This window comes from Eucalyptus grandis, chromosome 9 (genome assembly GCF_016545825.1).
Source record: "Eucalyptus grandis isolate ANBG69807.140 chromosome 9, ASM1654582v1, whole genome shotgun sequence".
Classification (NCBI taxonomy): Eukaryota; Viridiplantae; Streptophyta; class Magnoliopsida; order Myrtales; family Myrtaceae; genus Eucalyptus; species Eucalyptus grandis.
The window spans coordinates 15,092,843-15,111,527 of NC_052620.1; the positions used below are offsets into that span (position 1 = coordinate 15,092,843).

Sequence of the window (18,685 nt, forward strand, 5' to 3'; positions counted from 1 at the left end):
GCAAAACTCTATGCGGAGTCCACACAACTTATTGAAGACTCTCGATGCAAGGACTAGTGAAGATTCATGGGAAGATTCCCAATGTCTGTCAACGTACACGAACCTTCTTAAGGACTCACATTCACTGATATCCAATGTGTGCAACGATTCCAGCACCCCAGCAATGTGGATCTCATCTAATTTTGGGCAGCACACCACGTTGACCTCTTCTAGTTTTGTCATGCTGGATAGCATGAATCTCTCGAGGGGTCCACAGTCAAAAATTAGAAGCTCCATTAAATTTGGAAGCTGAAGCCCATCGAGTATTATCTCTTGCATTTGAGAGCGACAGAGCCTTAAATTTGACAAATTCTCTAATTGGGAGGAGAGAACCGTGGTTGAATTGAAATTATCCAGGGTTAGCTCTAATAGAGAAGAGGGAAGTTGCTTGAGGGGTTGCAAGTTCAATCCACATAAACGGAGTTTGTCAAGGTGAGTAAGGGAAGCCAACTCAGTGGGAGCAGGGACATGGAGGAGACACAAGCTTAATTTTTTAGTTTCGATAACCCCCTGATCCACCTTAAATCACCAGTATAAGTTCCATCTCGTCCATCAATATTTTTGGAGCCGTCATCTAGTTTCAACCTAACCAAAATAGTCAAGTTTGAGAGGTCCGGCAACTCTCGGATTTCATCAAACCCTTTTAACTCCAGTATTTGAAGCTGCAGAAGCAAGCCAATTTCAGAAGGAAGTTGACTTTTCAAATCTCCTTCAACCTGAAGCGCTTTCAGATCCTCAGACTTTCTGATGGCACCCAGTAAATCCACTGACGTGCAATTGAAAGCTGCAACTCCCGCAATGATGTCCACTTAAATATGAAATCCGGTAATTCCTTCATTGCACAACAATATTGTAAAGAGAAGTGCTCTAGATTCCGTAGGTCCCCAATTTTTTCAGGCAAACCTTCAAGGCGATCGCAAAAATCAAACTTTAAATCTTTCAAATACTTTAACTTCCCAATAGAGCCATCAATCTTCGTTAAGCCGTCGCAATTCAAAAAAGTCAGCCTCTCTAAAATTGAGCATTCAGATAGGTCTGGTGTTCTAGTTATGCCATGACAATTAGCAAGACTAAGAACTTTTAATTTTCTTGCCCCCTGTAAAATGTGAATGCATTATCCAATGGAAGAGTAGTTCAAATGTTGCTTTCAAGGACAAAGAAAGGAAATAAGCATATGACGCACCTTTATTAACTGCAATAATTTCTGATCGTCTATACTGGGAATGCTTGAAAATTCAAGGACAACCACATTCTTTAAGCTCATATTGGTCAGCTTACACTGTGAAAACGAAGAATCACTCAAATAAATCCATTTTAGTTTGGGAAAACAATCCATTAGATCGCCAACAAAGGTTCCTCTATCTAATCTAAGGAACCTTAGTTCTTTAAACCTTCCAATCTCTTCACTTCTGATAGATATTCTTGTGTGAGTTACTTCCATCGCTTGAACTTTCTTCATCTGCAAACGAGAACAAGAAAGGAGTAGCATTCAGCATTCCATTTTTATTGAGGAAAAGTATTAAAACCAAGAAGCAAAAAGAGAATCTATTAGTTCTCTTGTTAAGTATCCCACCTCCTTTGTCGCCATTGTAGTGAAGACTTCATCGTCAATCCATAACCTACTAGGCCCTTCAGATTCGTTCGATATTCTTGACGAACAATTTCCCTTCCAAGATCTCTAAGTTGATCGTGCATCAAAAACTCACTGTCTTTTCCAATCTTTATCAAAGACTTGTTTTTGAGGACCTCAATTCCACAGATTGGGGAAAAACCACAATCTGTCCACATATAAACTGGGTTTGTCATTTCCTCACCAATGAAAAAGCATGCAATATCCAGAAAAATTTGTTGAACCTCAAAAGTCAATGCATCATAGCTAATCCACAACTTTTCAAAAACACCCTGTGGAGGTGCTTTGCGTAACTTGTCCAATGTTTCTTTCCATAGGTCTTGTGTTCCATGGTTTAGAAGTGAACCAATTACTGCAATAGTCAAAGGAAGGCTTCCAGTAGCAGATACAATTTCCTTTGAAATATTATCGTGATCATCTGGAGGAGAGTCCTTGTTAAATGCATGTCTGCTGAAGAGCTGAAGCGCATGATCACTACTCATCACCTTCATTTCATAAGGTAATATACTATACTTCAGTCGAGAGCCTTGCAAAACATCCTTGTTTCTAGTAGTAATCAGTACTCTAGAACCTGAACACAAAGCACCTGTTCCAACTAATTTCTCCACTTGTTCCCTTTCATCAACATCATCCAATACAATGAAGACCTTCTTATTGCAAAGTGTTTCTTCAATCCTCTTCTTTCCATAGTCAATTGCATTGATGCGTTCTATTCCTGCGGCACTTCCTATTTCAGATAATAACTTCTTTTGCAATTCAACCAAGCCATCAATATCAATTCTTGATGACTTTTCTCGAACATCTTCAAGAAAGTAACAACAATTTCCAAAGTGAGTAGAAAGTTGATTGAACACGACCTTGGCGAGAGTAGTTTTACCGATACCCCCCATGCCATGAATTTGAATGAGCCGCCCACCTCTAGAGTCTATGTCTAACATATTTGTTACTACCGCCGCTCGATCATCGATTCCAATTAAAGGTTCAGTCACGAACTTTTGCTTTATCTTTAACTTCTTCACAACCTCCTCAACGACCAACTTGATTAGTTTGCCTTGGCTGTCATAAAAGAAAACCATTTCAATAGGGGAAAATTCGAGGAAAACCAAAAAAAAATAAAAATTCTAGCAATTAAATTTCATTCATGATACAATTCCATCATACTTCAACATAAGCTCATTTTTTTTTTTAATTTCCTAGGAGTTGATGTTATTCAACCGCATCTGCTTAACTGTGCAATAGTTCAATAACTAATGGGACATCAACAATCAAGACGTGTCTTTCCAAATTTCATATTGAATGTAAGGTTTTCTTAGTTATCGCTTTTGATTTGTTGTGCAAACCTTACTTGTACTTGATCTTGTAAAGTTCCAAAAAAAACACCAAGCATGCACAACACAAACACTTGACAAGTTCTATGTAACCATCAAAAATATGAATTGACATCGCTTTCAAATGTGCTTTTCTGCATATTGCTAGGTGCCACGTGTTGCATTGTGTCATGACACCCAAAAATTGACTTGATCCCAACACGTGATTAGCAATCTTTGAATTATGTTAATCTTGTTCGTGCAAGATAAATGTACAACTATTTATGCATTGCGAATTAGCATTTTATCAGTTATATTCATGGGACAACCTTAGAAGTGGTCCATTATATGTTCAGGAGGAGAAATGTTTGATGCATTAATTGAAAGATCAAATTATTAGACAGGAATGTGCACGGTACTCAATTATTCCACTTTTAGCCCATAATATAAAATGCTTCTTTTTCCAGCGTTTTCAATTTTTTTTTTAATACACGCATACGATTTAGTATTACTAGTGTAAGTCCCACCTCAATCGTGGTGATACATCAATGTTACTAAGTTTTGAGTACTAGTTCTAGAAGCATTAGAATTTTACTAAGAGTTGCTTACTAAATGACAGAGGTGAACAATGGAACAAAATTTATATAGACCATCAACGAAAGGAAGAAATTGAACTTTGTTTTCTATTTTTAGTTCTTCATTAAAATAAGACATATGATAGTGCTTCTAGTGAAATCAAGAACACTTAACAATTTTAATAGCTCTAGCATGATTTTTATGCTTTTGAATTTTCTACTCCTGCTCGCATCTAATATGTTCCTTTGTTCTATGAATTATTTACTTAGTCTTTGCAACCAGAAAAAAGAAATTAGGGAAAATAAGGATCTTAGAATGCAGCTGGCTCACCCTTTGTATTTCTTGGCTTCCCAACCCTTTATTGCATCAACCTTCTTCAAAGCCTCTCTCCAGCAATCTACTTGTTCAGTGCTCAACTTCTTCTCGCGCTCCAAGTTCAGTATGGCATCGCGATACAATGGAGTTTTCAGCTTAACATCGTTGGGTTCCACGTCAAAGAAAATAGGTAGGATCTCCTTATGCCCATTGGACTTGGAGGCGTTCTCCACAATCTGTGCAAGCTCACGGAGACACCATTGGCTCAAAGCGTAAGTTTGAGAGAAGATGGGGATGTAGATCCTAGAGTTGTCGATCGCTCTCGGGAGCGCTCCATCAATTCTTTCACCAATAGGGAGCTCTTCATCGTCTCGAAAGACACAGATGCCAGCATCGGTCAAGCCATGGTAGAGGCAGTCAGTAAATCCATCGCGAGTGTCGGGTCCTCTGAAGCTCAGGAACACTTGATACTCGCTTCCTGACAACGTTCCTGCCTCTGAGCTCCCCATTTTAAACTTTAGCTTTAGCAGCTCTCTCCCTCTCTCCCTCGTGGGTGAACAAGATAGTCCTTCGCCCTTGGCTGATTGAAGGTCTCAACCACAAACATATCGCGTAAATATATCATGAGTGAGGTTACCAATGATCAGAGAAAAGCATAAAAAATACCATCGCAGACTATTATATAAATTCAGTTACAGAATAACAAAAAAGACGCACATATGTAAATGACCGTATTATATTCAAACTCCCAATGATCCATATCATTTGTCAGTCAAATTTTTGGAAAGGTTGAGATTAGCCTGCAATCTTCTCATAAATCCACTTGTCTATTCTTGTTAGGAAGCTGATCAGGGAGACTTTGGTCCAATTATACAGGAAGGAACGCACAAAAATACAAATTGGTATATCAGTCCCGACGACCAGATCCGTCCTCAATCGTGGACACCGCACTCATTCTGAGCAAGCTTCTCATGAAACCGAACTCTTCAAGGCAAATCCAGAACAAGTCAGAAGAGAATCGTACCGTGTTCGTGGTCACTGCTGCCGGGAAAGGGCTTCGTGAAGATGAATATCGATGGCTCCTGGTACTGGCTAGCCGATTCGTCGGAGGGGTTCGTTGCCGGAGTCGCTCGGGACGACCGGGGGACGTTGATCGCTGGGTTTGAGAAGAAGATCGTGGCCTCCTCTGCTCCGCACATGGAAAAACTAGCCGTGAAAATAAGTGTTTGTCGGTGGCTATGCGAGGAAAGGAAGCTCGAAGACTTTTAAGTCTTCCAAGCCATCTGAGAGTGCCTTCAAGCTGTATGTACGGTGAATGGGCCCTCCGATGTTTCATTTTAGACAATTGAATTTTCTCAAATTGTTTCTTGTCGAGAACAAAAAGTGTTTGCGGCAAAATAATAGTTGTTAAGGAAAAAAAAAATGTCTAGAACACGGAATTGATCTTAAAGAACTATTCCTACAGCACCTAACCAAATCCACCTACGTTAGGAGAAATAATTATCAAATGAGTAATAAATTTTATTGTACAAATATTAATTCAATACTATTTTTTTTTTTTTTGCTAATATAACTTTAAACCTTAGTACAAAAATTATAAACAATGCCTATTGCAATATATATTTATCTTAAATTTTTTTATGACATCAAAAATTCCAAATTTATATTTATTTCACACATTATATTTATCCCAAACTTCTTGTGACCTAAAAATTTCAAACTTATATATATGTAACAGATTTATCCCAAAAATATGGTGTCGCAAAAAATTTAGAGTTTTTATGCTAGAAAAAAAGATTTGAGATAAATGTCACCCTATGACACATAATTTAGAAATTATCTGTAAAATTTATATGCATAGAGTAGCTTGCTTGATGTGTCAACCGTCATCAGGCACAGTACTTCGATGCAAACCTGAGAAGGACAATAATGCACTCGAAAAGGGTAAAAAGAAACACCAAGGAAACCCTCGCATGTGCATACTTTATGGAAGCGAAGCAAAGCAATAGTCGACAAAAAGTTGAAGGGAGGCATGAAGTTTCCAAAAAAATGCCAAACAACTTTATAGAAATGGGTCGAAAGGTGCCCTTGCTTTTCCTAAAATAAATACATCAAAATAAAAACCAACCTGCCTTTTGAGGCAAGCACATAAAATTCTCTATGGAGGCTTGTTCCATTTTTCAATTCTAACCATTAGAAAGGGCATCCGGAAAATACAAACATAATTCAAGGAGGTGGCTTATATTTTGCGTATATCTTCGAGCGTGCATATGATTTAGGCAATGAGATTATATCACAAATCATGAAATTGATTGGATACTCTTAATTACTCAATACTCGATATCAATAGGAAACAACATACAACCTATTTTCTATATATCTCAAAGTGTATTAAGAATTTTGATTCAAGTTTAGCTCCCTACATTTTCTAGCACAAGTTGATCTCTTTGAAAGGGATTAAAATGATGACTATATATGTGCAAACACTTTAGAATCTTCAAAAGAGCGGAAGAAAGAATATAGTCAAGGGCTATATCTTAAGAAGGAACAAGCTTAGCTCGTGATTATTCCCTTTAGTCGATCTACATCTCTGATTGGAGGTAAAATCTCTCATTTTCCATAAGTGTATTGAATCGAAAAGAAGGAGAAAAATAAATGAAGTGCAGGCTGTGCTGATGTCATGACGATTGTAAGTGGGGGCAGTTCCGCTGTTTTCAAACTCTCAAGCAACCCTCATCAACGGTTCCACACCCTACGAATTTCTTTTTTTCTTTAGTTTTTTGTCTCCTTTTATTTAGGTTTTCTCTGATTTTTTAAATAATTTCTTTGGTCTTTCTTCGCTTCATTAGCACCAATGTAGAAAGAAATTACAAAGCGCCACATCCAATTTTGGAATCTATGTTAGCAAATTTGGTTATGAGTCTATCATAAAGATTAAATTGTACCCAACAAAAAATGTTTAGGACTTGATTGCACAAATTCAAAATTTGGGACTTGACTGCATATTCGGCAAAACATTTTGGACTTTTTGGTGTGATTTTCATTTATAAGAACCTAAAATGAGAATCAGCATAGTGGATAGTAAATATTTTTATAAGATAATAACAAATGAGGGTTACTCAAATAAAAATTCATAGTTTGATTCCCATCCTACATTAATCTCTCCCACCGAGAAGAGCTCTACTATTGACTGGTTTTCCCATGCATCTCTTATCTTGATTTGGCATGTCCTTCCACAGCTGTAGAATAAACTTGTAGATTAGCGGCAAAAATTGCATATTGGTTGTGAGGACAAATTTTCACGCCAACAAGCGCAAGGAGAGGGAAATCGCGTGGAGTGGGGTCGCTACTCCAGCCATGCGTGTGTAATGAACACGTGAAAGTTCAACTCTATCTCCTTGTGAAATCCCCCATGTAAACGCAAGAAAAATTGAAAACGCGTAGCGCGACTCTATTATATGTTGGCAAAAGCAAAAGGGGAAAGACTCGTGCATGATTTTTATCTCTTTAGTGTTTTTCCACAACTTTTTGTTTGTCTTTTTGACAATTCAACTCAAATGTAAGTCGATGAAGGATACGTAAAAGAAAAAGAGAGGAAAGAGACACGAAGAGGACAGGAGACTTTTGCAATGGAGTCGAAACTTTATGAGGCTTTTGAGTTGATGGGATGTTAAAAATGAGAGAAACTGAGTCGGAAGGTATCTGTGCCTGTCCTAAAGGAAAAAAATTAAAGTATCTTTTGAGTCAAGCACGTAAATTTCTCTGGTGGGTTGTCCCATTTTTCAACTTCAATTATGCAAAAGGCATCTTGAAAACACAAACATAATCGTTGAGAAGTGCCACAAAAGTAATCTAAGGTATTTGGACTATATCACGACTCATTGAATTGGTTGCACATACAAAGCATCAAATATTCAATAAGAAAAAAACAAAAACAAAACCTCTTTTTGTATATCTCCGTGTGTACGTATAATTTGTTTCATGTTTAGCTCTCTCCATTTTTCAGTATAAGCTAAGCTAACGAATCATAAAATATTAATGAAATATATAAATTGCAATTTAATATAGCTGAGCCTCACAATAAAGGAAATTAAAATGCCTAGGTTTGACAAACTGATCATCCGTTTAAAAATAGGACTCGCGCGTAAACCAATTTGGTGGAAAATTTCTATGCGATATAATCAGTTATTTTAGTTCTAATACCAAATAATTCAAGACAATAAGAGAAGAAGTGAATCAGAAGCGGAAAGGGGATGCCAAGATCAACAATTGACAACAGAGAAGAGAAAGAAATGATTTGTGAAATTGATTGATGCTCTCAAAAAAATTAGATACTCAATATCAAACAACATAAAACTTTTTTTTTAATATATCTCCATGCCTGCATATAATTTGGTTCAACTTTAGCTCTATCCATTTTTTGGCATAAGTTGATCTATTTGAAAGGGGATAAAATGCCGACTATATACGTATAAATATTTTAGAATTAGAGAGAGTAGACAAAAACTACATCTTTAGGAGGAATAAGCCTAACTTGTGATTACTCCCTTCAATCGGTCTACATCCCTGATTCGAGGTAAAATATTTTATTTTTCATAAGCACTTTGAATCGACATAACATTCTAAAAAATCAGGCTATATGATTTAATATTTTACAGGCTTTTGCCAACTAAAATGAATAGGATGATGAGGACAAAGAAAAAGAAGTATAGGCTCTGCTCATGGACATTATAGTGGGGGCAGTTCTGTCGTCTCCAAACCCTCTAACAGCCCTCACCGATGGTTCCACTCTCTATGACTTTCAGTTTTATCTAGCCTTCGTATTTTTTTCTCCAATTTTTAAATTTTTTTAATTTTCCTAACGTGGGGCCACATTAGCACCACATCAGAGCCATGTATGTTAAAAGAACTTACAAAATGCCAAGTCGGATTTTGGCATTTATGTTAGCAAATTTGACCATAAGTTTGCCAGTAGGATTATATTGCACTCAATGAAAACTGTTTAGGTTTTATTTGCATAAATTCAAAATTTAGAACTTGATTGCATATTCGATCAAATGTTCTGAACTTTTGGTGTTTCACTTACAAAAGCCTAAAATAAGAATCTAGTAAGATAAGAAAATTTCACTTATAAGTACCAATTACTAAGATAAAAATTCTAGTTTTATTTTCGCATCTTATATTGGTCTCACCAACTGAGAAAAACTCCGGTATTGACAAGTTTCCCAATGCATCTCTTTTCTTGATTTGGCTTATCCTTCCCCAACTTTAGAATAATAAACTTGTAGATTAGCAGCTAAAATAGCACATTGGCTGTGAGGACAAATTTTCACACCGACAAGTGGCTGGCACAAAATCTATATGGTACAATATGTGTTACTGGTTGTGATGTTCCATCGGTTAAGCGAGATTGTCACTTTTCTCATTGATTTTTGACTCACGAACCCTTGCAAAACTTCTGAACCAAAAAAGAAAGAAAGAAAGAAAAAAAACTCTTGCAAAACTTGAACATGGCGCACCCATTTCTTTAACTTTTTGTCATCATAAGACTCACTAAAACCATATTACAGTTGAAAAAACCTTCAACACAATGTAATCAGTGCTTTTGGCTCTAATATTAAATAATGCAGGATGAATATAGTTCTAATACCGATTGATGAAGAACGTAACTAGAAGGAGAAGAAGAATGAGAAGACGTCAAGATTGATAATGGATAAAAGAGAATAGAAATATAGGGAGAGAATACAAAAATCAATCTATATTTAATATTCAATCGGTCTCTTGTTTTAATTGTGATCACAAAGCTAGCTTTGGAGGATATTGGATATCATATATGTCTCTCATCCATGATTGTCCATGTTTAAACCTATTATGTTGATAGATAAGTTTCCTATAAGCTCAAATTAGTAAAAGGTGATTTAAAATTGTGCAAGGTTAGCAAGCTGCCATCAAGATGGACAATGACACTAGCATCAGCCGAATGGGACTGCCTAGTAGTCCAAATCAAAGTTTTATCCCCCCCCCCCAAACAAGATCAAATTGGATCGATCTAAGAGATGGCACAGTTTTTACACACATAATTAAAACGTAAGAGTAAAGTTAAGATGGAATCCCAACAGAGAAGTGAATCCTCCAAAAAGACTTGAAATGCAAGGGATAAAATAATGCCAATTTCTTTGGCTGTAAAAGTAATAATAAGCCACTTTAGTCAAGCCATGTCCAAGTAATAAACACACGAAGCTTTCGCTCAACTCCTCATGAAAGCCCCACGTAAATGCAGAGAAAGTGAAACGGGTGGCTCGATTCCATTATATGTTGGAAGAAAAAAAAGGGAAGGCACGTTTCTGACGTTATCTTTCGTGTTTTTCCACAGCCTTTCTTTTGGCAATTCAACTCAATTGCGAGCAAGTGGATGAAGTATACATATAAAATAAGAAAGGAAAGAGACACGAAGAGGGCAGGAGACTCTTGGGGTCAAAACTTTTTGAGGCTTCTTAGTTGCTAGGATGTTAAGCAGTAAATGAGAGGAAATTGTGGGGGCAGGTAAACACAATGATTTTGTGTTCTCTTTTGTAACCAACCATGACCTAAGTCCACTCTATTTGGTTTTCTATATTTGCAAGACAAACTTTAAAGTATTTAATTGCTGGAAGCTAGATTTCACTTGATCTAGTAACATCTATTCATATATCCTGACAGAAGATTCAAAATATGACAAGATAAGAGTCATATTTTCCTTCGTGAATGGAGGAAATTTTCTCCGGCTATGCCTCTTATTATTAGGTTGTAAGTCATGGATATGCCTCCTATGGAAACTAAACTAAATAAGAATGCGGGTGATGTCTATATTTTTAACTCACCAATAAGAGGTATGGTTTCCTCCAACTATGGACAGATGAAAACATGGCTTTAATAACAGTGTACAGCAATTTATTGCCGTAATTATGCATTTATCTCCACATTATGAAAAGGCATCCGTCATACCTACAATAATAGATACTATGTGGCCCATCTAGATTTTCCGTAAGAGTCATTGTATGTGAATGTTTCACATCTCTAGCAATGTTTTTCAATTTTCTAGTTGATTCCACTTGTCCTAGAGCCTCAAAAGGGACTTGAGTCAATTCTCTAGTATCACGCTTTAAAAATTATTCAACATGATTGTATTATGAATTTCCTTGCGACTATTTTAATGATGACAAATAATTAGAAGGCTAACGATATGAACATTTGGAGTGGCATGTTGATGAAACGTCAAATGTTTTGATAAACCTCAAAATTGGAGAAGGTAAACAAATTACATGACATTGTATCGCGGTTAAAGAGTATTGAATGTAGATTTGGAAGGACCTTGGTACAAGTAGTGAATACACAACAGCACCAAATATTGTCAAGATATCTGAGCGAAACTATAGGCAGAAAGTGGATAATCTACAAGAGATGATGGATTTCTATAACTAGATTTTGAGTGTCTACATGCTTGATGAAAAAACTCGTCTTAAAAATTTGATTTGAATTCAAATTTGTAATTTGTAGTTGGATCAAGGCAACGGAATATATGGAAAATAGGTAGGTTAGAGAAGATGGATTAGATCTTAATTTCAAGAAGTGTCCCGGGAGAAAATGTAAATTGCATTGAAAGTGATATTATATTGAAAGGAAATACACGGAATTGGAAATTGACATCATTGAAAGGACATTGCACAAAGATAAAAGTGCATGGAAATGAAAATAGAAGGAAATTGAAAGCACAAACTTGGTGCGAGTCTTCATGTTGTGTTGACACCTAAATTTTGGTGATCCGTTTAGTCATTTATCGCATTAAAAAATTAAGGATTAATTTTAACCCCTAAAACAATATTAGTTAATTAATTAATTGCATAGCATGTAGTTTTAGGTGCATTTATTTTAATTTGCATTTACATTGGGTCGGTAACAGATGGGTTTGATTTGGTGATTCTGAGCTTTGAGCTGACAAGTTGGATTAAGCCCACGAAGAGAGCAATTTAGCCCAAGCCCGTATTTGAAAAAAAAATCCTACATTTAGGGGAGCACAGAAGAATCTCACGGCGTATAGATAAACACACGGCTTGAGAGAGACAGAGCAGTTGCACAAAGAGAGGGAGAGTGGGCTCACGCTAAAAAATACATCACATGGAGACAAGAGAAGCGCCGGGTGATGAATAATTGAAGGGGTTCACGGGCCAGAGATTTTCTTCTCACGAAATTCATGCTTTCAGGCCTCTATTGCCATGATCCCATGAATCCCTTCAGATTCTTGTCTCCAATTTGAGTCTTTTTATTTATTTTCTCTAAACTACCCACTAACCAGGAAGAACTTCTAGGGGAGAAGCCGAAAACACACTGGGCACATTACGCTCGCAAATTCTTCAACAACTTTAGCATCTTCACGGAGATCCTCAACGAGTTCCGGTCTCGGTAAATTACGTCCACCGTGGGCGTCGCCACCATCAACACCCGCAACTTCCGCATGACCAAGGTCGATCCCACGAAGCTTTGGTGTTTGTTATGTCTTGCAGGTTTCCGGGCGAGTTTTAGCAATAATTCTGCAGTTTTATTTGTCTCTGCTACAACGACACGTCAGCCTTCGACGACCTTTGCAGCCTCCAAGCAAGACGCGGTAGCAATTTCAACGATCTTTCAGTCCAGCGGTCATCGACGCTTCAAGAAATTCTGGGCTGAGTTCAAGACCACCTTCGATTAACAAAGCGGCGGGGGTCAAGTTCACAGAGTCATGGCAAAATTCCACTTAATGCATGGTCACACAAGAGAAGGGCACACGTCCTTTCAGTAAAGGAGGACGTGTACATTGAAAGGAGGGACGATTTCGCACACCTATTTTATTGAAATTTGGAGCATCTCCCCATCGTGGTTCTCTAGGTCTCTCGGCCAGCTTTGCTACTGCTGCGACAACAAAAGTTATCGTTTTGCAGATTGCTTCTCGAGGTTGACGCGCATATCGTTGAATCGAGCAATCATCAAGGAGCCGCACGCAAAGCCCCCTGGCGAGTAGCCATCCCGTGAACCCCGCTAAGCACCACCACATCGGGTCGCAAGTAGCCATTTGAGGATAGGAATTCAGAAGCCAATATTTGAATTAGGTAAAAATCTGATCTATTTTGATTTTCGAAAATTCCGTTTTCTTATTTGATATATTCGTTGATGCTCATAATGGAAATTTCCGATATGCTAAGATATGTGAAATCTCGAGTAGCCTTCTAAATTAGGAAATCTTCCTAATTTCGCAACGTGTATATGATTGATGGTCCGATTTCATGCCTGAAATACGACCCACAATCGCACGGAAAAATCACCAATCCAATCTTACGCTCGAGATACGATTCGTGATTTTGTCTATAATTGGCCAATCCAATCTCATGTACGAGATACGATTCGTCAATTTATTTCCAAAATTAAATGGACATGGATGATATTTTGCTGGATTTGTTGCCGTGTTGTTCTTGATGCCTTTATTTGTTTGCTCCCGTAAAAGGAAAAGAAAAAAAAACATTTGAGTTAGATTAGATGCATCTTAGGATATTACTTGTTTTAGGGTTATTTTGCATGTCTAGAATAGGAAATTTATTTATTTCGAATTTCTTAAATAAAAAATACCAAAAACATAAATTTAGGATGTTAGATTTTCGTTTCACTGATTTAAATTGCATGTTAATTATTTGCCAATCTTAATTTCGAATTTTTATCAAAAAAAAAAATGATCATGCATATGTCATGTAGAATTAATGCATTCTTTGCACGTCATTGCATATTAGAATAAAATTTCATGCTTCATTTTAAGTTTAGATATTAGATAGATTGCATTTTAGGATTATTTGGGTTAAGATAATATTTTAGTTTAAATTAGGATTTGGCTTAACTAATTCCTAATGCAAATTAAATAGAATCTTAATGTAGTTAGATAATTTCACATTTTTCCTAATTCCGAATTTCATGAAAAATACAAAAAAAAATGCCTTAGAATAAATTAGTTCCACTCTTTAGGATAAATTGCATTTTTAGGAAAAATAAAAAATGTCATGTAAATGTCATATGGGATTAGATTCATGAAATGCACGTCATTTAGAGATTGTTATTAGGTCCATTTAATTAGAAATTGCATGACATTATAATTAGGTTAATTAGTTATATTGCATTGCATATTGCATGATTTTCATTAAATAAGTGAAAACAAAACAAGAAAGAAATTGCGTGTTAATTAGAAATCATATCTAGGACTGTTGATGTGAATTCTGATCTAACAACGTAGATGCTTTCGTTACTTTGAGGTAAGTCCTGCAATTTATTTATTGTTTAACTTGGATGTTAAATTGATGGTTTGCGCACCCGCATGATCACCTCACATGTTAGGGAAATAGATTTAAAATCAATTTAAGCTGCCCGCAAAAACATTTTTTGGAAAATAAAATAATGATACCGAAAGGGCATTAGAGGAATCTAGTGTAACCAAGTCTCCATACCCATAATCTCTAGTTCGTAGGAGTAAGATAATTCTCCCATTATTTTACTTGGGTTTCTAATTGACCCACCAAGACTCCTAGTTAAAAATCAATTGCATGTTAAAAATTTGAACCTAAGTCGCGAATTGGTATAAGCTTGGGAAAGCCTGAATTAAGTTTAGGCTTAATAATCCATTAGCCAAACCATAGGTGGTTCACCCGAAAATTTGCTCGCGACATGTTGTTTGTGAGTGTCCAAGATTAGTCGAGTCCACCTTATTTTTCTCGAGCTCCCGCACTTCACATGTTTGGTAACTTCTTATGTCTTCATGTTCGATAAATTCATTCAACCTAGCTTGGTCGAATTTATACATGACAAGGTTAAAATGACACTCGTTAATGGTCGCCCATAGCACCGGATTGCAACTTAGTCTAAGTGCAAATAAAGATAAGATGAATTATGTATAAACCCAAGTGATGAACTAAGTTCAGATAAAAGTAACTAGACCAAAGATATGAAACTCTTATCCATCAACCAGAATTTTTGCTTGGTGAGTTACATGTTATGCCATCATTGATATGCAAACTTAACAAAAATTAAATGCTGGTGATGTTTATGTTGGTAACCTACTAATCAAAAGACTAACTAGAGAAAATTTCCTTTTTGAAGGGAACATAAATCAAGTGAAAAATCTCGACAATGATTATCATGTTTTGTTATAGTAATTATATCATAGACAAACGACTGTATATACACTTCTTGGTGAGAAAATCCTCAAAATCTCCCGTAATTCTACAATCACGCCTGGGTTCGAGTATGAGCTCGGAAGCTCTTTGCTTATTGATGACCAAAATGTAAACTAGGCCAATAATCCTTACCCGGAAGCTCTGGACTTTGTTAGGTTTGAGCCGTTATTTGGATTGCACCAAACATACGTGATTTCTTCCTTTTCAGCCCATGGAGATCACGTTGATCTTCAATTTAGCGTGTTCAAAATTTGAGACACCATCCGTAGGTGGAGCGTATGTCAGACGAATAGAAGGGACGACATAGTTAGAGGCATCCTACCAAGCATGGCCTCGTGTCGGGACCTTACTGAGCAGGGTTACACATGTATTAAAATAAAAATGAGTGTATTGTTTTCATACTAAGTGTGGATAATATGTACATCTTATTGATTTCGAGATTTTTTTTTTTTTTTTTGGTACTGTGAAAAGATGTAAAACATTCGAGGTCAATTAATCTATAATCGCAAATCATGAAGGAGCAAACACCAAGTGGGGTTGGCGAGGGTCATCAGCTCCTTTGAGCGTTCTGTATTTACTGCAATTTGAAGGACCTAATTGCAAATAGTGAATAGATCATGGGGCAAGGGCCAGAAAGTGAACAATCTACCAGACATAATGGATGGCTCTATTGCAGAAGAGCATCTATAGACTTGGTGAGAAGACTCGGCTTCAAAATAAAATGAAGTTGAAGCTTTATAATCCATTGAAAGCAGGCCAGAGAGAAATCGATTGGCTTTTGCCTTTATGGAAGGCAACGGTGAATGTCAAAAGCAAAGAAACTATTTTACTTGGAATAAAGCCATCGGAAAAATTTGAATTTACAAGGTCACTTGGAATTCATGACCAAAAAAAAAAAAAAAAAAATTCTCAACAAGGTTCAAGTAGGACCCAACAATAATCCCAAAAAAAAAAAATTATTTTTATCCGGTCCCATTACTTCGGAATAAACATCGCCCTCATCGATTCGTCAATCATCGGAATTTGTGACTTGTTTTACTTTTGGGAAAATTATCCAATTAGTTGTAAACTTATCATATAAATTATAATTCAGTCGTAAACTTTTTAATTTTGTCAATTAATGTTAAACTTTTGTTCAAAATTCCCATACTTGTTTCGATCAATTTTTGCTAAAATTGCCCTATGTCGGCAATTTCAAACGAGGTGTGCACTTCCTTTATTCATCAGGGACAAACTTAACCTTATAACTCATTGACCTCCATACACCTCGCTATCAAAAGAGTTGGCAATGATTAAAAAAACGTTTCTTATAACATTAAAATCCTCCTTATCCTAAACATTGTCAATTCCAACCTTTCATCCACCTTTGACTAATTAGAAGGAGCTTGGAATTTTATATGCTCTTTTACATTAAATTGCCTTCAAATAAGTATAAAAGTTCGAGTTTTTGGTAGTAAACAAAAATTAATTTATAATAAACTTGTTATAAATATCAATTTGGGGTTTTACGTAATTTAACTCTTTACCATTTAGGGTTTTTGTGATATGGTGACAAGTGTCACTATCTCACGGGTGAAAGTATAAAAGTACGTATTATCCTTGTGTGACTAATGGCAAGCTCACAATGGTAGGGATTTGGGCCAATGAGAAGGTGCCATGTCACGGGTTTTCTCTCTACTGGTTTCTCGAGCAACTGTTCATCAGCCGGTTGAGATGTTGATTCCCGGAGATGTAGCCATCGGAATGGGCTGATTTTTGGAGGGAAGATCCCTCTCACTCTCCTCTACATCTCCACCGAAGGAATTCGCAAAAGCTGGTCTCGATCAAAAGATATCCGCATTCAAAGCTCTGCGAACTGCTTCTGCAACTGCTGCAGCAAGCTGCTGGAATCGAGTGTTCTGCGGGTTCTGGTTGTCCGTTTGGCCCCATTTTTGGACAGGGAGTTCGTATAGGGTCCCAGATCCATCCCTCCGAACGGCGTCTCATTCCGTGGCCTACAGCGTCGGTTTCGCTTGTTTCCACGGGCTCCTGCGAACTGTTCCTGCGAACTGCTGCAGCAAGCTGCTAGATTCGAGCTGTTCTGGTTTTCTATTGCTTCTGCCGTGCGAACTTGGTCTCTTCTGGACCCAGGGGTGTTGCTGACTTCAATCCAGGTAAGTCTTCTCTGTTTAATGGTGATTTCGCTTGCTGCAATTGGGATATAGATAAGGTGTTTGTGAGAATGTCTTTGTCTGCTGCTGGGGATGGAATCAACTCTGGAGATGCCCGACCTTTGGCTGCTGCCTCGGAAGGGCTTCCACTCCCTGCTTCTAATAGACCTAGTAAGGCATCGGCTTCTTCATCCGGACACACAGAAATGAAGAATAGGCAGCAAGCTTCGAAGGAGTCTGACCTTCGCGCTCGTCGGTCGAGAGGACGAAGCCGATTTCGCTCAACTTCCAAGCACCCAGGGAAAGCACCTGCTGGTCACCATGAAGCCCCGGCACGTTCTTGGGCAAATGTGGCTAGATTGGCTGTGAAAGGTTCCGAATTGTCTTATGTTCCACCCACCTTTGTGGAGGGAGAGGCTGTTGTGAATCTCCCGGATGAAGCACTTGATGCTATGGACCCGAAATGGCATGACTGCTTGGTTGGCCAATTGGTTGCGAAAAGGAGGCTACCATTCGGATTGGTGGAGCAAGTGCTGAGGAAGACGTGGGGCTCCAAGATTGGTGAAATCTTTGCCGACGATCAAGGATTCCTCTTTCTCCAAATCCCGGACCCCGGATTTAGAAGAAAGATCCTTGAAGATGGGCCGGTCACGATTGCAAGGGTGCCGTTAATACTTCGGCAGTGGAAGCCTCTCATGGATTTGAGGAGAGAAGAGCATTCCACCATACCCGTTTGGATTCGCCTACGGAATTTGCCGTTTGACATTTGGACAAAGGCTAGCCATGAGTGCCATAGCTAGTGTGGCGGGGAAGCCGTTGTATGTGGATCAACGGACCGACGAAATGAAAATGGTCTCATTCGCAAGAGTTTGTGTCGAGGTCACGGCCAATCAGCCAAGAGTTGAGAAAGCCAAAGTCACCTTGAAGGGTGTCTCTCGGGTCATTAATATTGAATATGAATGGCTCCCGATTGCGTGTCCGGGATTGCAACGCCGGCCACAACCGCCGTGCTCCCCCTGAAAATCCCACGAGGCGCACACGTAATGCAAAGACAAGCCGTCCGTCATCCAAATAGGCGTAATGCGGTTGCTCCCGCCAGCCCGGTCGTCCATGCTCCGATCCGCGATCGGCCACTCCTCCTTCGCCCGTTGTCTTGGAACAGATGTGCAGAGGCCGTGTTGATCCGAGTCCACCTCGGGCGGTGGATGCCCCCATCCCACCTCGCCCGATATAGATCCGGTTCGGTTGCAACCTTCCACGGTCTCGTGCAGCGTCCCCAGCTGATGTTAGCGACTCCTCAACCGACTCCAACTTTGCCCGACCAGATCAACCTTGGAGAAGGGTGAAGAACAGAGGAAGAGGAATAAGGACCTCAAGATAGGTGAATCCCCTCTCCCTTCGGCCGCCGACCAGCCTTTTTGGGGACAGACCGCTAGTAGCAGC

The 18,685-nt window shown here is 38.2% G+C and overlaps 1 protein-coding gene across 2 annotated transcripts; it reads right to left on the minus strand.

Moving 5' to 3' along the window:
• LOC104420620 (TMV resistance protein N-like) lies at positions 1–5,119 on the minus strand. Of its 2 annotated transcripts, none has more exons than XM_039301560.1 (5): positions 4,892–5,119; positions 3,883–4,447; positions 1,613–2,725; positions 1,223–1,498; positions 1–1,135 (listed from the first exon to the last, which is right to left on the minus strand). In XM_039301560.1, the coding sequence occupies exons 1-4, from the start codon at positions 5,064–5,066 to the stop codon at positions 1,495–1,497; spliced, it is 1,857 nt and encodes a 618-aa protein (XP_039157494.1). In that variant the 5' UTR covers positions 5,067–5,119; the 3' UTR covers positions 1–1,135; positions 1,223–1,494. The 2 variants fall into 2 exon arrangements, with proteins under 2 accessions (XP_039157494.1, XP_039157493.1); XM_039301559.1 differs by having other exon boundaries at positions 3,883–4,459; positions 4,892–5,100.
• Positions 5,120–18,685: the final 13,566 nt, after the last annotated feature.